This window comes from Abramis brama (genome assembly GCF_963993115.1).
Source record: "Abramis brama genome assembly, chromosome: 3".
Classification (NCBI taxonomy): Eukaryota; Metazoa; Chordata; class Actinopteri; order Cypriniformes; family Leuciscidae; genus Abramis; species Abramis brama.
In genome coordinates, this window is record NC_139965.1 from 5,387,026 (window position 1) to 5,414,823 (window position 27,798).

General features: G+C 38.1%; 1 protein-coding gene across 1 annotated transcript; it reads right to left on the reverse strand.

Moving 5' to 3' along the window:
- Positions 1-6,070: 6,070 nt before the first annotated feature.
- Positions 6,071-12,113, reverse strand: LOC311078894 (snaclec agkicetin-C subunit beta-like; the record flags this gene model as incomplete). Its single annotated transcript, XM_084107946.1, has 4 exons — positions 6,071-6,585; positions 11,391-11,615; positions 11,708-11,746; positions 12,092-12,113. The coding sequence occupies 4 exons, from the start codon at positions 12,111-12,113 to the stop codon at positions 6,236-6,238; spliced, it is 636 nt and encodes a 211-aa protein (XP_083964072.1). The 3' UTR covers positions 6,071-6,235.
- Between the last annotated feature and the right edge of the window lie 15,685 nt (positions 12,114-27,798).

Here is a 27,798-nt window from a genome sequence, read left to right on the forward strand (position 1 = left end):
TAAATTGGATGCTTTTGTGTATCAAAATGGCAGTTCCCCTTGCCTTAGAGTTAAAGTTAGAGTGGAAAACTTGCCCCACCCATGGTTTCCTAATTCTGAGATGATCGACAATGCGTAAGTGGGTTTCCTGTAAATATATTATTTCAGATTTTAATTTTTTTAAGTATGCAAAAATTCTGCCTCTTTTGATTGGGCTATTTAGGCCTTTGACATTCCAGCTAACAAATCTAACTTTCGACCCCCCATGGGATTTAGTTAAATCGGCCATATCAGACATGAACAAATATATATTTCCATTTATTCCGATTAGAAGTTAAGGTGAGGTCATCTTTAATCTCAATAATCAAATTTCTTATTTGACTACAATAATCTTTATCCTTTGAACGTTCCTCATTAAACTTCCAGTAATCTTTTCTAAAGGTATGTTTTATTGTTGGTGTCAAAATTAAAGAAATAAGGCAATAAGAAATGATCTGTCAATGGTGTGGCAGAAATGGAAACATTAGTGGCAAACTCAGAATGTTCCTCCTCAGTAATAAGCCAAAAGTCTATCCGTGACTTAGAGGATCTATTAGGTTTGACCCAGGAAAACAGAGTCTCATTAAGATGCTTTAACCTCCAGATGTCATTAAAGGGTTAGTTCACCCAAAAATGTAAATTCTGTCAGTAATTACTCACCCTCATGTTGTTCCAACCCTGTAAGACCTTCGTTCATCTTCAAATTAAGATACACAAATTAAGATATTTTTGATTAAATCTGAGAGCTGGATCACTCCTCCATAGGCTTCTAAGACATTATAACTTGCTGGCCCAGAAAATGCATTAAAGACATTGTTAATATAGTCCAAGTGACTACAGTGGCTCAATCTTAAGTTTATAAAGTGACGAGAATACTTTTTGTGCGCAAAAAAACAACAAAAATAACGACTTTATTCCACTATTCATTTCCTTCTCTCTGGGCCTTGAGTTGGTTCACGTAGTGTTTTAGCGTAGCGCGTCTGTGTAGACTTCTTTTTTTTTTACCACAAAAAAAAAAAAAAAGAGGTGCTGCTGACACTTAGAGAAAATGTTTTCACTGTTTAGTTGGAAGGTAAGTTTGTGATCAAGTATTGTCCCAAGGTATCTATATGATTCAACCCTTTCTATTGGCTGGTTGTTGACTAACAAAGTGGGAATGAAGGAAACATCCTTACGGAAGTCAACAACCAGGCCAAGACAGCTCTGCTTGCACCACTCTGCAAAAATGTCCATCTCAGTCTGTAACTCTTGTAGTGAATTAGTGGTGTCCATGATCACAGTGTTGTCAGAATATTTAATGTATATTATACCTGGGTTATTGCTCCTACAGTCATTAGTGTATAGTGTATACAGAACCGGTGAGATTACAGAGCCTTGCGGAGCTCCGGTGGATACTATCCTAGACGAACTGAGGTGACCGTTGACTCAGACCCTCTGGTGTCTATCTGTCAGAAAAGACAAGATCCATAGAATAAGGTGCGGGTTCACGCCCATTTGGAGCAATTTTTGTCCCATCAGGTGAGGTTGCACTGTATTAAAAGCACTCGAGAAATCCACAAATACCAGTCTAATGAATGACCTGGGCTTTTCAAGATAGGAATAAGTGCCATGTAGCAGTGTTAATATGGCATCATCCACACCTCTGTGCTGTTTGTATGCAAACTGAAGGGGGTCAGCGTACAAACTGACCTCCTGAAGCTGGGAAGGAATAAGCCTTTCAAAGCCTTTCATTACCAGAGATGTTAATGCCACAGCCCGGTAATCATTGTTGCAAGTGGGATTGCTCTTTTTGGCTATTGGGCAGATGACTGAGGATTTCCAGGTTGATGGAATTGAATGTTCTGAGAGAGAGCGACTGAACAGATAACAGAAGACACCTGCCAGCTGGCTGCAACAGGCCTTTAGTAACCAACCACAGATCTGATCAGGTCCTGGTGCTTTGTTAGGTTTCCTCCTGCCGCAACTCCAGATTTGCTTGGGCAGACATCATAGGAGTGCTCAGCTATTAGCTCCTTCCTCTCTTGTGAATAATCAAACGGGTCAAACCTGGAGTAGAATTGGTTAAGGTCCTCTGCCATGTTGCCATGAGTCTCTTGTCCCGGATAATGCTGAGTTGTTAATGGGGAGGCCAGCCAGTGTTTTAACGCCTCGCCAGGCATCCCTAGCTTTGCCTTCCCGAAAGAGTTTCTCAACTCTCTCCTTATATCTTTTCTTTGCTGATTTTTTTCTTTTTTTCAGTCTATTTTAGATGAGTTTGGACTCAATTCTGTTTCCTAAGTTGAATGCTATTTTCTTTTTTCATTAAGAGTGGTTTTCAGTGCTTTTGTAATCCAGGGTTTATTGTTAGAGAATACCTTTTGCGGGACAATCATATCCTCACAGAAGGTGATGTAACAATATTAGCTCAAAGGGGAAATATTAATAATAATCCAAGGTCAGTTAATTAGATTAACTTTGAGGTAAGCCAAATTAATATTACAATCAATTAATCAGTTCCAATGAACTCTTCGATTATTCATTTATTCCAGGAAAAATGTATCTTTCAGGGTCACTGAAAAATTATTAATTATTATGGATCCAGGGCCATGGGCCCCAGTGGTGGGGGAGGGGCCCCCAATGCGAGGAGTACAGTGGAGGCCAGCAGCACAAACACAAAAAGAGGGCTGATCTAGTGGAAAGGCCTTTTTAAAGCTTGACACAGGACAGCCCTATGCAGGCTGGTTCACCCAATGAGAAGGGTAGAATTTCTGGCGGGAGTTTCCTCTGTCACCAGGATTTACAAGCCTTTGTCTTAAGCGTGCTCACTCGGACTGGCATGCTGAATTGGTGTTTGATGACACAACTATGAAAGATTCTTGTAATACTAATAAGTTGCACAGCTATTGGCATATCATGTACACAATCATTTCGATCTTCAGAGTACCAATTTATCGAGACCAAACATGGTATAAGTGGGTTACATTGACCGTTGGTCCTGTAATAACTACATAGTGTCAAAGAGATCATAGTATCAACAGAATTATTAAAAGACAAAACACATAACAGTAAATCATTCTCAAAATGTTCTGGAATGCATGTTAATTTCATGTTAGTCAATTCATCAATAAATGAATGCAGGAGAGTCTGTTTAGCAGATTGTTTGTCTTTCCATGGTCTTTCTCTTGCATTTGGCCACATTCTTTAACACCCTTAAAACCTTATCTGATCGTAAAAACTCTCTGTGTTCCCTGTAACAAGACACCGTCCTGCCAGTGTGTTAGCCTCATTTGGGATGTTAGTTTTTGGTGAAGGTTTCACAGTGAGTTTGCTGGATTATTCATTAAATAAATGAATAATTTGTGTGTGTCCGATTGGTCCAGACGCTACAGTGATATAGTGGGTAACCACTTCAGTGGCTTCCTCAAGCCATGTAGAGACTCAACCGCATTATCATCCCACCTTTTCACCAGCTTCTTGGTCACTGTTGCGGCGATCTGCCGGGAGGTGTGTCTGCGTGCGGGTGCATGTGACAGCGGCCTTGCTTCTACATGCGCGTAACAGCGAGCGTGCAGCGCCGCAGCGCGCCTCAGCAGGTGAGCGAAATTAGACTAATTAGCAGTACACGCCAGAAACCTTCAGACAATAGAAGCGGCACGAGTTTGTTCAGGTTTGCAACGCAGCTAAGAACAGCAGAAGAAAGAAGAAATCGCTAAAGAATCACAGAATTAAAACTCATGGGGAAAGGAAAAGATCAAAAGGGCTACCGGTAAGCTCACATTTCTTTACTGGACTCTGAAGACTGTTTAAATGTGATGGCTGGCTACGTAGTAGTCTGTATGGGCAAGCGAAATGTATGGTCTGTTGATAGAGATGCATTGTGAATTGCACTATGCATGCGGCAACTCTCACCGATCGGTTACATCCATCCGCAGTCACTGTCCAACACACCTTACATCACAACTATAACGATAGTAGCACAGAGGAACAATATCGTTGGAATCACTTTCAGAACGATTTTTTTTTTCAAGCTGATGAAAGATAAAAACATTGACAGCCTACACAAAACCTTTCCGTTTTCTTCTGTCATGTCAAACTAGCAAATAGCCTAACAATTAAGCTTGTGTAGTGTAGGAAATATAAGCTGACTACGCCATCTCCTTATTTAAGGCAGGAGGAGCCCTCCAGAGATCACAATACTTGATTCTAGGCAACAAATGTAGTTTTGTAAAAAAAATAATAAAAAAAAAATCTAAATTTTATTGCTACAACACAGACCATCAAATGTTAAACTGTGTCCATAATAAATTCCACATAAGTAGGAAATAGCTCTCCTCAAGACTGCAAGAGGGTCAGGAAAACAGAAGAAAACCCACAGCATACACCACAAATAAGACGTAACCTTTAAATAGGGTGACCAGACATCCTGAAAAATTCAGGACAGTCCCGAAATCTAAGCTGTTGTCCCAAATCCTGAATCCGGCCCTAATTGTCTCGAAAATTATACTAAAGCAAAATCTTGAGTAGTTATTGTCTGATAAAACATTAAAAACTGTCCGTGGAGGTCGAGTCGTCCTGCACCCCCCGCCGGCTGCTCATTGGCTGCAGCATCTTTTTTGTCTCTTTTTTGAAGTTCTACAAAGATACCGTAGGTACGAATTTAGATATGCATTAAGCGAGCGCGAGTTGGAGCAGCCGCGAGGACAGTGAATGTGCAGCCAGTTGTAAAGAGTGATTGATTGGTCGCGGCACTGTGTGCAAAAAAATACTTGGACTAATGTCTGATGTCGGGTTACACAAAGCAAATCATCTACACAATTATTTAGTTAATGATCGACAATTTAGTTGTAATAATCATTTTGGCATAAGGCTTATTAGCGTTAGGCTATAGCCTGAAAGGTCTGATTTACGCACTGTTACAACAGTCATTGTTTTTGTTTTTTTCACAATGACATTTGAGGTCATGATTTTAATGTTGTTGTTTTGTTTTTGTTTTGTTTTTTTTTGACAGACTAAAGACTAATGAAATACTGTTGATTTTCGAATAAAAATATGTTTGGTTCAGGTTTGAAAATCATTCAAACCTACAGACTACAGAGAGTTCAGGTGTGGAGACAAGGAGGATTCTGGGAAGTGTAGTGAACAGGACGAAGTTGATTTGAATAAATATGCAGCCCAAATAAAGAGTGCAGCCCAAAGTGCTGTACAATACAATTAAAAAAATCATAAAACCAAACAAAACACAGTAAACAATAACTACATAAAAGACCAAAATGTAGTTCTCTCCTGGGTCAGACTCAAAAGCCAAGATAAAAAAGTACTTCTTCAAAGCTGTTTTAAAAGCACTCAGAGTCAGGGCAGAGCGGAAGGAAAGCGGTATTATTCTATAACCTTGGTCCGACTATCGAACCGATCGCCTTTCAATTCAGTTGGGACTGTGGAACCTGTAGCAGAAGTTTATCGGCATACAGACATTCAGTTTCCATTTAACACTGAGGATTTTACAGTGTAGAATGTTGAGTTGTTAATAAAAATTAAGTTGAAAGAATGTTTACATTTTTCAACATTTTTTCAATTGAAATTGTATATTTGTGTTTTATAAATGTCACAACACAAAAATGCTGTTTGTAAATATTTGTATTTGAGCTGGTGTTGTTGAACACACATTACAGGTTGCAAGATACTTTATACTCAACTTTATTTTTCTCTTTAAGAATAAAACATATTTCATTTCATTGAGACACATATAGATGCTCACAATCACAATCATAAACAAGTAATTAGTAAATATATGACTAGTGTAAAACACAGGAGTGAGGAGAAGAAAGAAGCCACACCACCAGAATAACAAGATCCCATGAAATCAACTGACGTGGCTTGTGCTTTGCTTTTATTTTCTTTATAACAGCCAATATACTTTGAGCCACATCCTCGAATCATGATCTTCTACTTTCTATTTAACAGCAAGAATGTTTGACTGAACAGTCACAGATGAAAACTCATGTTGATGTCATGGGGTCTTTAAAACATATAGTGCACATTAGTATTTTAAATACCCAAAGAACATTACATTGATAGAGAAAAGACTCATATGATACTTTTAAATGACATACATTAATTTCATGTACTGATATAAGCACATTATCTGACGATTAAAACAATATTAAAAGTGTTTGCCAGTAAAAAAAAAAAAAAAAAAACATTCGCCAGTTATGTAAGAACACAAACATATCCTTCACTCCTAAGATCTGCTGCAGATGAAGTTGAGTTTGTCGTGTTCAGGACGGCTGATCCAGCGCTGATCTCCTCCAGACTGAACTGCTCCAGATCTCACTCCAGACACACAGTTCTCCTCTCCTGGAGCCCAGTTATGAAAGCACACGGTCTCTCCGCTCACCCAGTACCAGATGCCCAAAATATGGGAGTGACGTAAACCCAACCACACCGCCTCAGTAGACGCACGTTTAACCACATTCATCACACGACGCTGCATCTCCTCTGAATGAACCGAGACCAGATCCGTATAATTCTGTCTGCAGTATCTCAGAGCTTCAGGCCACGTCAGATTCTCTTTGATCAGAATCAGTTTATCTGGACACAAAACAAACCACAAGCAAAAACTAGAGAGAGACTGATCAAAAACAACATGCAGAACAAACACTGTGGAGGAATCTGTCATGTCAGACATGTAGCGTGAACTTTAAGAGATCTGGAGGTGATGGATGGATTGTGTGTGTTTGTGAGGATCTGCTCACCTTCATGACACACAAAAGGAAATCGGTTGTTGCAAGAGAAGTCTGCCCATTGACCCTGAGCGTTTGGTCTGATCACTGTACACTTTTCATTTCCTCCAACATTATTAGGTTCACCAGTCTTCCAGTATCTGAATGAGGAGTTACTCTGATCTGACCACTGCCATGAGTCTCTGAACAGACCGATCCAGATCTGTGATCCTAATAATGAAAGACCACTAATGAAATCCTTAACCTGTTGATTCTCATTCTGGTTCCTCACACTGACCAGATCAATGTGATTCTGTCTGCAGTAACTCTGAGCATCTCTCCAGTCCTTATTCTGATTGTCCGAGACGAATCCTGTGTCTTTGAAAAAACAACAACAAAAAAATCAGTTTGTTCCTTTTTTTTTTTTGAACTGGACTTTTTTGTTTTTTTTCTACACAGAAATTGACTCAACATTGAAAGTGTGACATTTATCCACAGTCTGTTCTATATTCACTAGCAAATTACATGAATTACATACAATAATGATGTTATTATATTTTACACAGTTACATTTACTCAAATTGTTATGCTGATAATATAATTTGTAAGGAAAAAAATAATATGGAAGTATTTCCGAGGAAACTTAAACACACACACACACACACACACACACACACACACACAGGGACGAGGCCAGAAATGGAAGGGACTTTATATAACAGGATAGGCAAAGCATAGAGTATGAAAACTGCACTCCAAATTGCCAAGAAAAAAATATATAATTACAGGTATGAATCCGTTACATTGTTCCTCAGTCACTCCTGAAATTGCTGTGATTGACAGTGATAACCGTAGCGACGGACGGGACAAAACATTTGTCAAAATAAACCTGTGCATTTAGTGCTGTAGTGTAAATGCAGACTAATAGACCCACAGCAACACAGACCAGAAGAAGAAAACAAGTTCTGGGTAATTTTAGCAGCTTTAAAGATTTTTGTAATACATTTTGACAAAACGTGCAAATATCATAAACTTTTGTTAATTAAAGAGCTTGTTTTTTAAAGAGCAAACGAGTCCTCTGCTGCCATCTACTGGTTATAGTGGTAATTTCACTGTCATTTTCCTTTTAAAGGTCTTTGTTTTCCACTAGGGGACAGAAATCATCCACTAAACTAAAGCATGGCATATTTTCCATATCTCCATTAATGAAAAAGAGAAATGTAGGCTAGATCTTCTTTAAACTAAATTCAGTCTACAACTATAGAGGTAAAAGATAATAAAGTGTTTAAGACCTTCTTTAAAAAAAAAAATAATAATAATATTGGAGTCCAAACATCCCCAGTGTGCACCATAGACAAAACGGCCCGATTGCGCAGACCTCCGTGATTGAAGATAAAACAGTTCAGCATTTTAGCATGAAAGGCTGCTTAATGTAGTGGCATTTTTCAGATATCTGAAAAGGAGGAATAGTGATGATGTGAGTAATAATACTGCTCTGTTTTACTCATTTGAATACAGTGAGTCAATTAATTTACCTTGATTATCATTTTTGTAACAATAGGTTTGTGGTAGTTTTGTAATCTGGCTTAAAATCAAATTGACCAAGGATACTTGACAAAGAGAATATCTGCAAACAGTTTATCAGTATACATAAAGTTTGTGTATTTTTCTTTTTAAGCATTTTTTTTATATATAAACATTTGCAAATGTGTCTACAAAACCTCTGGATTTATATATTTTTCTGCACTTAAAGGTACAATATGCAAGATTTTCTACATTTTGCTACATTCCAAACAACAACACCGGTGTAGCTTGATGACGATGTGGAAGAGCGTGGAATGATGGGAGCTGTCGTTTTCAACTCCACCGTGGATGTAAATCAGTCAGATCCCAGACAGCAACACAGTGTCGGCCCAGATCCGGCCCACATCTGGACCGTGTGAAATCCACATGAACCAGATTTGGGCCGGATCTGGGCTGATACTATGTTGCTGTCTGGGATGGGAATCGAAAAATCATGTCCATGATGAGGTAAAGTTCTATTTTTACAAATGTTGCGTTTAATGACATGCTTTTATTTCATTAAAATGAATTAACCGCAAGAAAAGTAAGTTTTAATGGCAAGGGGGGGGCGTGATATTTATATCTATATTATTCATACTACAAAAATACTGTAAATATGTTAATAATCTGTAACATGCACTAGACTCCCACTGTGTAGTGTAATATTCTCTAATTCAGGTGATATTTATATTTATATTATTCATACTACTCAAATACTGTAAATATGTTCATAATATGTAAATGTTTATTCGGACTAAACCCAACTGTGACCCTACTTTTTTTTTAAATTTTTTTTTTTTTTTTTTTTTTTTTTTTTACTATTCATACTAGTTTTTTTTTTATCCTTTTAAATATATTTTATTCTTAGAATTGTATTACTATGTTTCTTGTTGTATTTGTATTTGTATATGTGCACTGGAAGCTTCAGTACCAAGAAAAATTCCTTGTGGGTGCAAGCACACTTGGCAATAAAGCTCTTTCTGATTCTGATTCTGATAGCGAAGTCTGTGACGGGAGAGAGGATCGGGAGACAGGTGCGGCGTAAGTGGGTCAAGTGCAAATGACAAACACCTGTGTCTTGTTTCAGTGATTGGCGTGGAGAGATCGCACATAAGGGACGTGGAAACCTCATTCATGGAGAGAGACACGCTGAGAGCGCGAGTGCGGGAAGCGCGAGGACACAATCGCTGTTACTTTGGACTTTGCTGCTACAGCGCTGTGTGCGCGACTTTTTGTTGATGTTTTTCTTTAATTTATAAATAAATACGCCCACAGCTCCGCAAGCTGACCCTGTCCTCTTCCTTCCTTGAATTAGAACTTTGTTTCAGTTTAATTAAATTGGTTATCATAGATGTTACTGTATTTGTCGAATTCATTGTTGTGATAACGCTGCGCAGTTTTACATGTTCTAAACAATTGTTGTAAAAGTACATTTGAACATACCCACATCATTTGCCAAAATACTGATTAATCTTTATGTATAACACATGCTATATGTAACGAAGTTCAGATGTTATGGGAAGAAGGAGGCGGGGACCGGCGAACATTCATGACACATTTTAATGATAAAAATAAAACAAATACAAAACGAAAGTAAAAGATAAAACAATAAAACAAAACACAACACAAGTTCAGGCCTGTCCTCTCTCGCTCTTCACTGTCGTCGCTCTTCCTTTAGGCTTCCACTCCTCCGTGAGAGATACGAGACTGGTGCGTTGCTCATCAGTAATCTCGCCACCGGCCTCGTGCCGCTCTCTCCCGGCCCTCGGCCTCGTCCTGCTCGCCACACTATATTTATTTAAATGGCCATAAACACCAGATGTGATAAACAGTGTCAATAAACTAAACACAAACCTAAAGCAATAATACCCGTACGTTGACGTTTACGGGACTTGTCTTTGTCGACAGAAACAGCTGCAATCGGTAAAGAATAATTGTGTTCCATAACGACTGCACGAAACAACGTTTGTTGCTTGATAGACGCTACAACTACAACTTCCGCATTTGTCCAGGACTCCACGCAGTACGAGAGGAAACCGAGGGTAACGCGGATATGACGGCATTGACTGGCGACTCCCAGCTCACCCCTGCTCACACACCCCGTTTCCTTGGTTAAAATCACAATTTTCTCACGATTTAAAAATAGTTGGAAACATTTGAGATATTGTAAGTAATCAACTTAACAAAATATATAACACTGGCCTTGAGATTTTGGGATATTTTAATGCAAACATCTTACATATTGTACCTTTAAGATATGCAAATGAAAAACTAGCCTACCTGAAAAATATATTTTCTTTGTTTATTTTTTGATAAATCATTGCATATGCACCTGCTGCACAGACATCACACATCATCAGCGCGTTCTGTAAGGCTTTGCAGAAACACACAGTCACTGAGCGCCACAAACACACAGCAGTCGTCTTTTACAGTTCCTCCTGAACCAGAACAACGAGCTCATGCTGCGTTCACACCATGAGTAACCGTAATTATGAGGTGACAAACTGTGACATTCTACCTGGAGCTGTTCACGTCCTCAGACTCGGATTGATGTGTTTCTATGTCAACACTATCAACGGCGAAATGAATCTACAGCAGTCAGGACTAAAGCTCCATATGCTGTTTACGTTCATTATTATTGTAATGTTATGTGCTTTGAAATCATGAAATTGTCCATTTCTCATCATAGCACACTCATCTCTGCCTTCAGGTTGTCCAGTAGCGCAGTAAATTATCAAGTACTCTCAGTTCTTTTTTAGTTACTGGAACTCTTGTATAACTGAACTATTCTAACTAAGCTTTTGTCAGTACAACATACTATTCCTATTTCATTTTACTTTTTTTTTTTACTTTTTTTGAGGCAATTTGTTTGCATGCTTTTAAGTAAGTCTAACTAATTAGATTTTACAGTACAGTTTATGGTGTATCTTTTATAAATAAATGTTTATTGTGATTGTATGGAGCTGCACTTACTGCTGTTAGATGAACTGCAGATGAAAGTCAGGCTGTTACTACATGTAAAATCATACCATTCTCCATTTGAAATGAAAGCACACTCATCTGTGCCATTAGGTTGTCCAGGTCTCCAGTTCAGATAGAGCGCAGGTTCACCTGAAGACCACTGCCATTTATCAACACTCGTCTTCTGCAGCCCAATCCAGACATCCTGACCAACTCCATTCACACTCTTGTTCAGCTCGTTCATGTCGTTCATGTTGTCAACGGTGGCCAGATCTGTGTAATTCTCTCTGCAGAATCTCTGAGCTTCAGTCCAGGTCTTCAACACGTTTATAAAGTGATACTGACGCTGAACACATTCAGATACGGAGCAGAGAGCTGTGAAAGAGAGCGTTTGATTTAATGCTTTTCATAACAGGGTCAAACCTGATGAAACTATAAACCATAAATAATACAACAAACACACTCACCAATGAGAAGAAGAATCAAATATAGAGTTTGGTCCATTTCTGAGGAAGAAACACATAGAAAAACTCAGAAATCAAACATTCCCTGATTCATTTTGGAGTAAAATATGACAATTTCATTTAGTATCTGAACAGCAGCATGAATTCACTGTACATAATCATTCAGACAATATTAACATCTGAAAGTGTAATTGTGTTTGAAGAATGAACATGTTCTTACTTTAGAGGTCGTGTGTTTCTGTCCTGAGTCTGATGTTTCTGTCTGCAGATTTACACTACGCTATTATTATATCTGCTCTCATCCCTCATTCAGCTCATCACATCATTTGTGTATTGTTCTAAAACTAATTTTCATATTTTACTTCCTCCTTATTTGTGTTTGTCTACCTCTGTTTCTCTGTATTTGCATATTGACGTCTGTGTCAGTGTTAGTCTATATTAATATGAACCTTTATCAAAAAATGATATGAACATTTACAATTTTACAGTTTATTTCTCTGAAAACCAATATTTCATATTTTACTTCCTTGTGTATTTGTCGTCTTTCCCTTTATTTGCATATTGACTTCTGTGTCAGTCAGTATTAGTCTATAATATGGACCTTATGGAATCAAACAATTATTTGAACATTCTAAATTAATATTTGAACATTCACAACTAAACAGCAGCTTTAATGATATTGCTGGACTGCGTAACTCGTGTTTCATCCCTGATCATCTTGAAATCGTCGTCCATCCACACTTGCCATCTTTGCACTTCACCATTTGTCTACTATAGATTGTTCCTATTTGGCCCAAGTGTCCAAGTGTGTGTAGAACTTTTGATTACCTAATTTGACACACTTATGGTGTTGTAAAAATGCAAGTGTTTATTTTGATTTTCAAAGCTTTGCATTTTTAAATAAACCTCTAAGTGTCTGTACAGCAGTGCCTATAGGCATATACATATATGTAACACGATTTACTAGTAATGATGGTGCTTTTAACTAAATGATAAAAGCATTTGCAAATGTTGTAGAAATGACAAAATACACATACTCGTCTCTGCACCAGTAAAATGTGCTCACTTATAGCCTGTTGCGTGCACATACTCTCTAGTGGCCAAGTGTGGGTATTTGGACAGACCCCATGTTTGAGTTTCTCTGTTTTGGGCCACTTTTATCTGTTGCTGTTTGAACTGAACAGAGAAGGGTTGAGTTCAGTAGTGAAGACTGGTGATACTGGTTACTGAGAGCCTTTAAAGCTTGAATATTGAGAGAGTTTGACTAGTGAGAGAGTTTGGGGCATTAAAAAAGACAAAATGAAGAGGAAGGGAAGACAAATATTTTTTTCTTTGGGAAAAAAAAAATAGAAAAGTTTTTGCTCATATATACACTGTAAAAATAAAAGGTGCCTGGAGGAACCTTTCGGGGTTCTTCACTTTGCCACACCGGCGGAACCGTCTGTAGATCCTCTAGGACCCTTTAAAAAGGGGCGGTTCTCTGAAGAACCACACAGGTTTCCTGAGGAACTCTTATATTAGGCACTGTGTGGAACCACTTTGGGTGACTCCAGGAACCAAATTTCATTTTTTTACATATTTAATTGCATGTTGTTACTATGGTTACCTTTGACTTCTATTATAATAAACAAATTGAACCAAATACAAAATAAGAATTGTTTATTACATATTTTATATTCATTTTTATACATACACTTCCATGCACATGGGAAAAAAGCTAACTATAGATTAATATCAATGAATACACAAAAAATAGTATAATACATAAACAACATGAATAATCAACCATGTATATACAATAGATAAACAAGAAAAGACATTTCAGCAAAATGCATGGAAACACATATGTTCCACGAAATAAATCAATGTAAAAATTGTTTAATTTTGACTAATTAAAAATGTCCATCTTCACTTAACTTTAAAACATTTGTGTTTCAGTCCGATGGTAAGTCTGACATCACTGTTTCCAAGTCCAAAAGCTCAATCAGATGCCACAAACAAACAAACAGTGCTAATATGCACTCATTGTGCTGTAATATTCCTGAAAATTATGATCCTAACCTTTATCTCTATACCGAAATCTCTGATGGTTAGTTATTCAGCTATTTTGAATCATAAAATGTTGAAGTCTGGGATGCCGTGAGACTGGAGACTGTAATGTACACTATGGCTTTTGAAAAGCTTAAATGTGTGACTTGAATCATAAGTGTTCATAAATGGTTGTTGAGTATTCTCATGAAACAAGATAGAGGAAGTAGAAGTAGAGGCTTCGACCCGGAAACAGTATTAAGGTGCAGTAAAATTATCTGTTGTTCTGTGAATGTTCACTGGTGAATTCCAGTCATTTCAATAAGAATCCACACGATCAGCAATTTCGTTTGTGGTCAATAATGTCACTATGGGACCAAGTTGGTCACTGGAATTCGCTAGATTTGACCAACAGAAAGCTGTGTGAAAGTGACTCCTGTGTGAGCTGTGCTTCATACATTACATCGCTACACTGCTGACAATGGTCAATGGACTTTATTGCCTGTGTAATTTCACAAAATTCACAAATGTGACGCACCTTTACTCGCTGCAACATAACATGCAATCAATAATAAAATCTTCACAAGGGACATGTGAGGTGCTTAACGAGTTAGAAAAGTGAAAAGGTACAGCAGATTCGTTTTCCGTGTGTTTTTCCTCTGTTCTGGTGGATGGTCCAGGCACTTCAGTGATTTTCAGGTCTACAGGAGGATTTTTATTCTTGTTCAAACTTGTATTTCAGCTTACCGAGATCCCTGCAAAGTACAACATTTACTGTTAGTAATGTTATTAATGTGGTAGTTGTGAAATTGAAATAATTTCCTCAGCCTTGTGACGTTCCAAACCTGTTTGACTTTCTGTCTGTGGAACCCAAAAGCAGATCTCAGGCATAATGCAACCCCAGCCACCGATCGCTTACCGATCACTGCATGAAACAAGCAGAAAAACATTGTGTAAATGATTCATGAAACCATTCTTATGTACACTTGTCTAGTTCAATTCAATGCAACAATTTATGTAAAAATGGTTAAGCTCCAAAAAATGTCCCAGAAAAGATCCTAAAAATAATCAATGAGTTCACAACTCATGTGTTATGGGTTGTGTTGTAAGTCATCTGAAGCCATATAATAACTTTTTCCTTTTTTTTGTCGAAAAAGACTAAACATGAAGTTATAATTCGGAGTTAAAATGTCTTATATGTGTGCACAACGCGCATACACTTTGATTCTCTCATCTACACAGAAGCAGCAGTTTTCATTTTTGCAAATCATACATTATTACGATAGATAGAACAGATAGATAGATAGATAGATAGATAGATAGATAGATAGATAGATAGATAGATAGATAGATAGATAGATAGATAGATAGATAGATAGATAGATAGATAGATAGATAGATAGATAGATAGATAGATAGATAGATAGTTTATTATAAAAGCATATGTGGCGATGTTATAAGCAAGGAGTTTAGGATCACACTTAAATTCGTACCAGACTACGCCACCCTGGTGGAGGGCCAGGGAAATACTCCAAAAAGAGGACACACAGGTAAGTAGTACCCACTGAGGGCAAAGATATAACCCAGTGAGACAGGGGTCACGATACAAAATATACTTTATTTTAATAAAACATCACAACCATCCTTAAAAGCTCACACCACAGAGAAATACTCCTCCAGGGCCAGGCTTCACCGGAACAAGGCAGGCCGGGCACACGTAAGAGGTCATCCAACCCTACTTAAATTCACCCCAAAATCAGACTGCAAAGCACTGCAAGACAATTGTGCCAATACACATCATACACTGTGAAGTACACGCCTCTAGGTCAAGGCAACCGGCCTCCCCCGTTCCACCCGAATCCTACTGGCTCCTGGAGACACACAAAAGACTGTTATTTAGCTACTAATTAAATGAGACAATTATACTACAAACACGCAAAACATACAAACACAAAAATGGCACATCAAGGACGCTCCTGCCTCCTGACCGGGCAGGGCTACACAGAGAGTAGTGCCTGATTGGTCACCTACCCAATCCAGCTCAAACCGGTCACAACAAATTACACAAAGAAAACCATAGCTGAATATAAAATAATCTTGAGGAAAATAACCCAAAGAAAAACAGCAAAATGAAATTACTAATAATAATAGCCAGCACACGGATGTTGCAAATAAATCCCACACAACAAAACAAAAGAGTAAGCTGGAAGTCCACAACCAAAGAAAACAAAATAAATCAAAATAATAAACCTAATAAGCAAAACAACAGCGGCATCTCTTTATAACGTCCTCCCACTAGATAGGGTTCCAGATGGGGAAGTTCCCGTTCAATTTTAGATGAACACCACCCAAGCGCCCAGTGTATGGTTACTCACAATGCGGCGCGGCCAGCACTCACACACCCGCAATTTTGACTGTTAGCACGAGCCGTACATCTCTTTTCGATTTTTAGATGAACAAATTAACACCGTCCAAACGCCCAGTGTATAGTTATTCAATGCGCCGCAGCTCGATCCTCCAGCCAGCCAGCACTCACGCACCCTGAGATCGCATACGGCCACCATTCCTCACAATGCCTATGCCACCAGTAATGCTATCAATCAAACTGAGGATAACAGGAACGGGAAAGGAAATGCCAGGGGGGAGAAGCCTGGAATCAGCAAGCCACGTCAACAGACGCCAAAATAAAGGTCTTTAAATACTACAGGTGCTCCCACCTCATTGGTCCCCTACCCACCCTCTAATAAACCAATAAACGAGCTCTTTTCCCCTGCCACACATAAATCTAGCTTACACATTTACCCAAATTATCATACGCCTGTTTAACCGAAGTTAATTTGGGTGTGTTTCTCCATCCCCAACGGCCCTGACGAGAACGTCGGTCTCCTCGGCTGTGAACCGCTCCTGGCGCGCGCCTGGCAAATCCGCCGTTATAATAGGAATCCGCTATAGAATAAGCGCGCCTGCTCTTAAAGGGAATGTGAGATGTCGCTCTGATTGGTTTATTTCACGTTTATTTCACGTTACGCCCAAACCACACCTATGAGTAATGAAGCTACTTCAGACCAACACATTTTAGATTTGCGTCGGGTGCAAGAGTATTTTATCCCGCCAGTATAATAGCAACAGCGCCGAGACCCGCCCACAAAGTTACCTGCGTTTTGCGCTTGATACTTGCGTTTCAGACCGTTAAAATAGGGCCCATTGTCTTTTTCACCTGGGTATGTATACTGAATCAAACTTAAGTAGCCTATAATAATAAAAATAGGATAATAATAATAATCTTATTCTGACCTCTCTGAACCATTGGGATCCTCCTGATGCTGGCTTTAACATAAGAGATCTTCCAGGAACCACTTAAATGTTAGAAGATCTTCCAATAACCCTTTTATTGCATTGAAGTTCCTCTATTTTCCCCCAAAGCACTTCGAGGTCTCATGGTAATGAAAAGGTGACTCCAGAACCTCTGAACTAAATACAATTCCCATAAGTTCCAGCAAGAACCTCAAAGATTGTCAATGCTCCTCCAGTAACCCTACTATAGGAGAAAGAGCTTTGAGGCACTTAAATTACATTTTGAAGTTCCTTGAGTATCCGACAGGATATTTGAGGCTCCTTTAGTTTTTACAGTATAGGCTTCTTTTTTTTCCTCTTCTGAAAGCTGAGACCCCTCACATTCACAACAGAGACGAGATAAAGACATGAAAGCTTTCATTCCCCTGAAGTCCATCTCTAATGTTTGTAAAGATTATTAGACTCATTATCCCTCTGAAATAATATCATCTTCTTCTTCTGCTGTTTCAGAATAAATTAGTCTTTATTTCCTCCGTCTAAATACTTGATTGTGATTGGCTGGAATGTGTTCATTAAAACATTGTTACATTTTTAAGAATTAGTCTTATTTAGAAAATTCTTATTTTGTTTTGTGTCATACTCCTGCTGTTCTTTGTTTATAGAACATGAACACATTTGCATGTAAACACATCCTCATCACTCATTTGTTTAGGTCCACATTTAGACTTTCAGGGTGGACAATATTTGCATCTCTGACGTGAAACAGAAGCAGAAACAGTGTGTTATTGTACATGTTATTGACACATTCCATGGTCTCATTCTCATGGATGACTGCTGTCACATCAAATGAAACATAAACATCAAATAAAATCCAGGCCTGGCCTCTCTCGTCCTTCACCGTCGCCTATGGAAGTAAAATAATGTCAAATGTTTTTGAAACAAAAAGCCTGTTGAATTGCACTACTTGAAAAAAAATAGCCATTGCATTAACCATGCTTGCATTTTAATGCATTGTATTTTTAGGGCTTGCATTTTTATGGGCTGAAATTCAACCTGGTTGTATATTTAAGCTGTGAATATTTCAATTAAAAACATTTCAAACACATTTTCATTATTAAAAATTCAATAATCCATATTCACCTTTCATATTTCACTTCCAAAATATTCAAACTGTTTAAAAATACAACCTATAATATTCAACAGGCAATTTTCGGTCCATTTTATTTCGCTTTGCAAATTCGCTTCCACAAATTCGCTTCCACAAATTCAGTGGTTCAAATTCGACAGTAAATTCAACATTGACGTCCAGGAACTGCAGGAAAAGCAATAGATTGCCGAGCATACTCTCCATCTGCTGTTAGTCAACCTCACCAGTAGGTGGTGCAAAAGCGCGTGTTGTTGACGAAGACCAGCAACAGTTAGAGCAAGCCATTCATTCATAAAATGAAAATGATTATGTGTCAGTATATATGCGGAAAAGATTATAAAGACACAAAAGCTGTGTTTATGTTTCATTCAATAACTTCATTGTTACTTTCCCTGTGTAGCCTACATGTTATCAGCTTTCTCTACCATGAACAGGATTATTTATCGGTTTCCCTCAATACCTCATACTCAAGGATTCCCCTTCCGTCGGGACAAAACGCTTAACGTAGCTTATGGACTAATACAGTGATATAAAAGTCCAAACTCGCACCTTATTGGGGATGTAGGATGTAGGCTACTATATAGGCTAGATGGATTAAGAATATGAACTATATATATATATATATATATATATATATATATATATATGTACATGTATAGTAGACTATGCCTACGTGTATTAGTTTAAACTGGGAAGAGTCATAGCACTTGCATATTGTTGTCCTCCTATTATTAGTTTAACTGTAAATCGCTTTGGATAAAAGCGTCTGCTAAATAAATGACTAAATGTAGCCTAATGTAAAATTGGCTTGACATTGGACATTCGCACATTTAGGGACCGTCTCAAAAGTTGCATACAACATTGACATACACGTTTCTAACTTCAATAGCAAACTTTAATTTATTTGAATAAATATCAAAAATCCAAAGGGTGCGCATTATGCCTGACACCTACATGAACACTTTACAGTTGTTTTTATGACTGTAAGTCGTTCTATTCAAATGCTATTGAAGTTAGAAACGTGTATACCAAAGTCGTATACACTTTAGAGACGGTCCCTAAATGTGCGAATGTCCAACGTCAAACCATCTTTATGCCAGTCTATCACTGGGGAAACGTTTAGCATTAAACTTAGTCCGTTATTCTGAGTCCATCTGCTTGCCTGCGAGTTTGGTCTTTTACATCACTGTAGTCCATTAAGCCACGTTAAGCATTGTATATGTCCAGCAGGGGAATCCTGAAGTATTGAGGGAAACCCTAATAGCCTGCATGCAGCACATCGCCACAATATAAAGTTAAGGCAACTAAACAACCAAGAGAAATATATGTCAACCTCAAAAATGTAACATTGGATCTGTATATCCGCATCGGGGAATAACATTATAATCTTGTTCACGGTAGAGAAAGATGCATGTATGCTACACAGGAAAAGTAACCATGAAGACACTGAATTTAACATAAAACCGCCGTAATAATAATCACAAATACACTTGCATTGGTGTTAAATGAGTTTTATGAATGAATGGCTTGCTCTAACTGTTGCTGGTCTTCATCAACAACACGCGCTTTTGCACCTCCTACTGGTGAGGTTGACTAACAGCAGATGGAGAGTATGCTCGGTAATCTATTGCTTTTCCTGCAGTTCCGTTGAATTTACTGTCGAATTTGAACCACTGAATTTGTGGAAGCGAATTTGCAAAGCGAAATATAACGGACCGAAAATTGCCTGTTGAATATTATAGGTTGTATTTTTAAACAGTTTGAATATTTTGGAAGTGAAATATGAAAGGTGAATATGGATTATTGAATTTTTAATAATGGAAATGTGTTTGAAATGTTTTTAACTGAAATATTCACAGCTTAAATATACAACCATGTTGAATTTCAGCCCATAAAAATGCAAGCCCTAAAAAAAAAATTTATTAAAATGCAAGCATGGTTAATGCAATGCCTATTTTTTTTCAAGTAGTGCAATTCAACAGGCTTTTTGTTTCAAAAACATTTGACATTATTTTACTTCCATAGTCGCCGCTCCTCCTTTTATGCTTCCGCTCCTCCGTGAGAGATACGAGACCACCGGCCTCGCGCCGCTCTCTCACGGCCCTCCGCCTCGTCCTGCTCGCCACATATGTGTCATATTGTTAACACTGAAACGGCACTCCTTCTACAATATGTACCATTCGTTCAAAGCAACCAGTCTGATGCGACACTCATCCAAGTCGTTATATTCCTTTTTCATTCTTGTTTATTTTGTACTTCAAAGCAAGAACAACCTTTTAACTTTATATAACAACAAAATATGGAACGGCGGTCAAAAAACTGTATCGCTCCGTCACTTGCTACTACCCACCACACGGGTATGACGTCTTAATCCCCTCATCAGTTAGCAAGGACATAACAAAAGCATAAATAATTACAGTATAAACATTCTTAATCTTTGTAAAAAATACAAGTACAATGAGTAATAATCTAACAACACAATGTATATTATGGCTCTAACAAACACACTTAAATTCTACATTACCACCACTGTGAAACTACAACAAACAAAGAATTACTTCACAGACATCAAAAATCAGCAGATGAATCTCAACAATGGTGAAAATCATATGGAGGGCATTTTCTGCCAAATTTAAATAAATAAATTAAATGATTAAAATGAAAATTAAAACCAGATTAACGATTTCATTACAGAAAACAGTACGCAAAATATGTGACAAAATTGAGAATGAAATTAAATGATTTCATTTTCACAGCATTATCCCTGTCAAATTGAAAAATAAAATGCAATTGGTGATTTCACATTTCATTTTCACTACAGTCTCGAGGCAAGACTGCCAATATTAAAATGAAAATCCAAACGTGAAAAAGAAACTACAAATGCAGTTTTTACAATGCTCTTTAGTAACGCTCACGCAATAATAGTGACACAATTCAAATACAAATGTTAATTTTTCGTTTTCATTTTAATTCCTCTTTTATTTCACAGTTTTCATTTTCGTTTTCATTTTCAAAGACAACCTGCATGCAAATTATATGTTAATGAGTGGGTGTGGCTTATTCTAGTAACGGCGCTGAGACACGCCTTCTGTAAAGCGAAGTCATCGATAGATATATGAAATTATTTCTCCCCTAATAACTACTTTAAGTGTCTCCCACAATGTAGATGCTGTAATAGATTCGGACCTGTTATGTAATAGGAAATTGTCTATAGCTGTTGATACAAAATGTACAAAACGCAGGATCTGATAACAAGGCCGTGTTTAGTCTCCACAAAGGCCGTTCGTTATACCTCAAATTGCAAATAAGGTCTAATTGCAAAGGAGCATGGTCTGATTCCACAATAGGTAGATATTCAATTTGTCCAACAGAAGGAAGGAGAGATTTATCAATAAAGAAGTAATCAATTCTTGAATAGGAGTGATGAACATGTGAAAAATAGGAATATTCTTTGCTGTGTGGAAACTGAAATCGCCAAGGATCAACCGTCCCTACATGCTCTATAAATGTAGATAAGGCTTGGGCCATCTTAGAACGGGATAAAGATTTGGGATTAGAGCGGTCAAGGGACAGATCCATTTACGCAGTTTATGTCACCACCAAAAATCATAAGATGGGAGTTTAGGTCTGGCAATAAAGAGACTTTATTAATAATTTATTAATAAAACTCACATCATCCCAGTTAGGCGCATACACATTAACTAATACGACAAGAACATTATATAATATCCCAGAGACTATAACATATCTTCCCTGAGGATCTACAATAGAAGCAGAGGCAGTAAATTGGATGCTTTTGTGTATCAAAATGGCAGTTCCCCTTGCCTTAGAGTTAAAGTTAGAGTGGAAAACTTGCCCCACCCATGGTTTCCTAATTCTGAGATGATCGACAATGCGTAAGTGGGTTTCCTGTAAATATATTATTTCAGATTTTAATTTTTTTAAGTATGCAAAAATGCTGCCTCTTTTGATTGGGCTATTTAGGCCTTTGACATTCCAGCTAACAAATCTAACTTTCGACCCCCCATGGGATTTAGTTAAATCGGCCATATCAGACATGAACAAATATATATTTCCATTTATTCCGATTAGAAGTTAAGGTGAGGTCATCTTTAATCTCAATAATCAAATTTCTTATTTGACTACAATAATCTTTATCCTTTGAACGTTCCTCATTAAACTTCCAGTAATCTTTTCTAAAGGTATGTTTTATTGTTGGTGTCAAAATTAAAGAAATAAGGCAATAAGAAATGATCTGTCAATGGTGTGGCAGAAATGGAAACATTAGTGGCAAACTCAGAATGTTCCTCCTCAGTAATAAGCCAAAAGTCTATCCGTGACTTAGAGGATCTATTAGGTTTGACCCAGGAAAACAGAGTCTCATTAAGATGCTTTAACCTCCAGATGTCATTAAAGGGTTAGTTCACCCAAAAATGAAAATTCTCTCAGTAATTACTCACCCTCATGTTGTTCCAACCGTGTAAGACCTTCGTTCATCTTCGGAACACAAATTAAGATATTTTTGATTAAATCTGAGAGCTGGATCACTCCTCCATAGGCTTCTAAGACATTATAACTTGCTGGCCCAGAAAATGCATTAAATACATTGTTAATATAGTCCAAGTGACTACAGTGGCTCAATCTTAAGTTTATAAAGCGACGAGAATACTTTTTGTGCGCAAAAAAACAACAAAAATAACGACTTTATTCCACTATTCATTTCCTTCTCTCTGGGCCTTGAGTTGGTTCACGTAGTGTTTTAGCGTAGCGCGTCTAGGAGATCTGTCTAGCTACTCATCTGGTGCTAGATTTAAATCACCTCCAATTAGTACAAAATTTGTTTGAAATTTTGATTTAAGCTGTGTGACAACATCTGTAATATTAGAAAATAAAATCTTGTTTTACCCACTACTATTATAACCATAAACATTAACTAAAATAAGAAAAGTACCTTCACTGTTGACCACAGCATTAAGCCAATGACCATGAGCATCAGACTGAAAAGTCACAATCTTCCCAGGGCAATTGTATATGGCGACACCTGCTGATCGATTGGAGCCATGACTAAACAAAATTGTCTCTCCCCACTGTATCTTCCAAAAAGCAGCATCTTCTTCAGTAGAGTGATTCTCTTGTAGAAAAACAAAATGTGACTCCTGCCACTTGCAAAACAAAAATATACCTTTGTGTTTTACCCCTTGCATTTAACAGAACAAAAAGATAGACGAGATTTCAACGAGAACATACGCCCACTGGAACTCACAGTGAACGGATCGAGAGTGTCAATAAGCTATCGACAATGAGATCAGAAAAATAAAATTGCAATACTTACAAAAAAAGCCTCTAAAAAAAAAAAAAAACACATTTCCCATTTTCCAAGACTTCATCATCAGGCAAAAATTTGCTACCCTTCAATGAAAGCAAAGGGACCATGAAAGTATGCCACTTTTCCTTCAGCTTGTGCTCGTTTAATGCGTGGCCAAAGTACTCCCCTAGCCTCTCTGTCTTCTTTGTTTAAACACTGGATGAGATCAGTGTAAGTCTCATACTTGTTACCAGTGTACAAAATGCTACAATTTTGTATTATTAATTATAGCAAGCATGTAATTTTACAATATGACGTAACCTGATTATGAACCCTATTATCACTTTCAACCAAAATCCAACATCCGACCGACATCTTCTTGTCTTCCAATCCTGCTTGGTGGGGGTTGCTCTATCTAATCTGATTTTGTCAGTGTGGAATGTCATGTTAAGAGGATAATGAATGAGCAGATATTTAATAGTTTTCAGTATATTTTTGTGCGTGTCAATACACTCAATGTTTGTCCTGTTTCTTTGTCAGATCTTCTTCTTGTAATTTGTTGTATTGTATTGATTTTTGTCTAATTTAGAATCTGTCTAATTGTCCAATTTCGTTATTGTAATTTTTTTTTTTTTTTTTTGCCTTTTGTGCTGATATTTAAGAGCTATACTTGCAGCATTACATGAGAAGTGAACTGCCTCCCCTTTGAACAAACTTTAAATAAATAGATTCATATTTGATCTGAGATTCGCTTCCTTTCATATGGATCTTTCATCAGCCAATCAGTCAAACATTATTCACATTCACTTTTGGCCATGATACTTGATAACAAATGAAACTCATATAAAACAGTAATTTTGTTACATTTTATTTTATTTGATTGAGTATTAAGATGACATGACAGTCAAGCAGTTGCATTCCAATCTACAGTATTAATTGTATGTGCTCCATGTCACCTTTATATTGATTCCACCTTCCCTGTCCAGGAGATCAACACCTCTGCTGTAATCAGTCATCGTCGTAGCTTGCATTGTCATCATCAGATTAGTTGTTGTTGTCATTGTCGTCCACGTACTCGTTGTCATTGTTGCCCACGTCATTGTTGTCATAATCGCCCACGTCCTCGTTGTCATCCTCATCCTCGTTTTCAGCCTCGTCATATTGAGTCCTTTTCTGATCTTTTTGTGCATATTTTTTCCAGGAAAGCCTTCTTTCTTGTATTGATACAAAGGCGGAGCTGGGTAGGGATGCTGATACTCAGTTGGGTGGGGATGATATTCAATTCTAATTCAAAGAACTTTATTTATCTAATAAGTAATAACTAAAGCTTGCAAAATACAATAAATACATGATAAATAAGCAGTAAACATTAAAAAGGTTGCGTTAAAAAATAGATAAATAAAAAGAAATAGTCACCAAATACGCACACACGGGCATACCCCTTGGTGAGTAAATTTATCAGCCATTCATGTTTCTAATAGATGTGGGCACAAAACTCGTCATAGCTCTCTTGGTCCTGAACATGAGTGGTCTGTATCTCTGGCCTGAAGAGAGGAGACTATAGTGGCTGTGCAGTGTGTGAGTGGTGTCTGAGGCTATTTGTGTTCCTGTTATGTTTGTCCTCCTGTTATAAATACTGATAAGTGATTCCTATACCTGTCCGATTATTTTACTAATTATTGTTATGATTTTGTTTAGTGTGTTGCGATGGATATTGGATAGTGTTCCAAACCAGGCTGATATATTGAAAGTTATTACAGACTCAATGAAGCATATGTGGAAAGCTATCAGGACTGACTGATGAACCTGAAGTCTACAGAGCTTCCTCAAAAAAAAAAAAAAAAGAGGTGCTGCTGACACTTAGAGAAAATGTTTTCACTGTTTAGTTGGAAGGTAAGTTTGTGATCAAGTATTGTCCCAAGGTATCTATATGATTCAACCCTTTCTATTGGCTGGTTGTTGACTAACAAAGTGGGAATTAAGGAAACATCCTTACGGAAGTCAACAACCAGGCCAAGACAGCTCTGCTTGCACCACTCTGCAAAAATGTCCATCTCAATCTGTAACTCTTGTAGTGAATTAGTGGTGTCCATGATCACAGTGTTGTCGGAATATTTAATGTATATTATACCTGGGTTATTGCTCCTACAGTCATTAGTGTATAGTGTATACAGAACCGGTGAGATTACAGAGCCTTGTGGGGCTCCGGTGGATACTGTCTTAGACGAACTGAGGTGACCGTTGACTCGGACCCTCTGGTGTCTATCTGTCAGAAAAGACAGGATCCATAGAATAAGGTGCGGGTTCACGCCCATTTGGAGCAATTTTTGTCCCATCAGGTGAGGTTGCACTGTATTAAAAGCACTCGAGAAATCCACAAATACCAGTCTAATGAATGACCTGGGCTTTTCAAGATAGGAATAAGTGCCATGTAGCAGTGTTAATATGGCATCATCCACACCTCTGTGCCGTTTGTATGCAAACTGAAGGGGGTCAACGTACAAACTGACCTCCTGAAGCTGGGAAGGAATAAGCCTTTCAAAGCCTTTCATTACCAGAGATGTTAATGCCACAGGCCGGTAATCATTGTTGCAAGTGGGATTGCTCTTTTTGGCTATTGGGCAGATGACTGAGGATTTCCAGGTTGATGGAATTGAATGTTCTGAGAGAGAGCGACTGAACAGATAACAGAAGACACCTGCCAGCTGGCTGCAACAGGCCTTTAGTAACCAACCACAGATCTGATCAGGTCCTGGTCCTTTGTTAGGTTTCATCCTCTTCAGCATGATTTCCACTTCCTCCTGCCGCAACTCCAGATTTGCTTGGGCAGACATCATAGGAGTGCTCAGCTATTAGCTCCTTCCTCTCTTGTGAATAATCAAACGGGTCAAACCTGGAGTAGAATTGGTTAAGGTCCTCTGCCATGTTGCCATGAGTCTCTTGTCCCGGATAATGCTGAGTTGTTAATGGGGAGGCCAGCCAGTGTTTTAGCGCCTCGCCAGGCATCCCTAGCTTTGCCTTCCCGAAAGAGTTTCTCAACTCTCTCCTTATATCTTTTCTTTGCTGATTTTTTTTCTTTTTTTCAGTCTATTTTGGATGAGTTTGGACTCAATTCTGTTTCCTAAGTTGAATGCTATTTTCTTTTTTCATTAAGAGTGGTTTTCAGTGCTTTTGTAATCCAGGGTTTATTGTTAGAGAATACCTTTTGCGGGACAATCATATCCTCACAGAAGGTGATGTAACAATATTAGCTCAAAGGGGAAATATTAATAATAATCCATAATTACCAATTATGATTATTTATTAATATTTGGGTCAGTTAATTAGATTAACTTTGAGGTAAGCCAAATTAATATTACAATCAATTAATCAGTTCCAATGAACTCTTCGATTATTCATTTATTCCAGGAAAAATGTATCTTTCAGGGTCACTGAAAAATTATTATTTCTTATTGTGTACGGCAATTAGAGCATGTAACAGGATCAAAAAAGGGACTTTGTATGCAAACAGAGGATCAGAAATCAAATTCATAATTGTGCACAAGTTTTATTAACTAAATCACAAACATAACTAACACTAAACAAACATAAATACATTCATACATCCATACATACATGCATAGGTAAAGGGGTGAGTGATGTGGAACCGGAAACAGGAAATAGAACTATGGAATAAGATCTATTTCAGTATGAAAAGAACCATCAGCTTATTTCATAGCACCTCATTAAATACTTGCATGGTCAGTTGCAAATCGTGGACAATTCTTGAAGTGGTTGAAAACTGAGTCCGTTGGTGGGTCCGTGAGGGTCAAAAGTCATGGTGCAAGTTGCCATCTTGTGGTTCTGACGCTGTTGTGGGTCGGAGCTTGCATGGTGGCTTCGAGCACATGGCTGTGGTGAGTCAAAGCCTGCAGTCCTGGCCTGCTGAGTGCACACTGGCTGGTGCGGCCTCCTGAAGTGCCAGGAAGGCCAGGAGTTGATCGTTGCCAATTCAATGATGGTAAAGTTGCAGTTTTTCTGGATTGAAGAAAAGGCAGTCTATCGCCCTCTGGGGAGCGTGAAAGCATGGCTGGCAGTGCTCTGGCCTGCTGGATCCAGGGCCATGGGCCCCAGTGGTGGGGGAGGGGCCCCCAACGCGAGGAGTACAGTGGAGGCCAGCAGCACAAACACAAGAAGTGGGCTGATCTAGTGGAAAGGCCTTTTTAAAGCTTGACACAGGACAGCCCTATGCAGGCTGGTTCACCCAATGAGAAGGGTAGAATTTCTGGCGGGAGTTTCCTCTGTCACCAGGATTTACAAGCCTTTGTCTTAAGCGTGCTC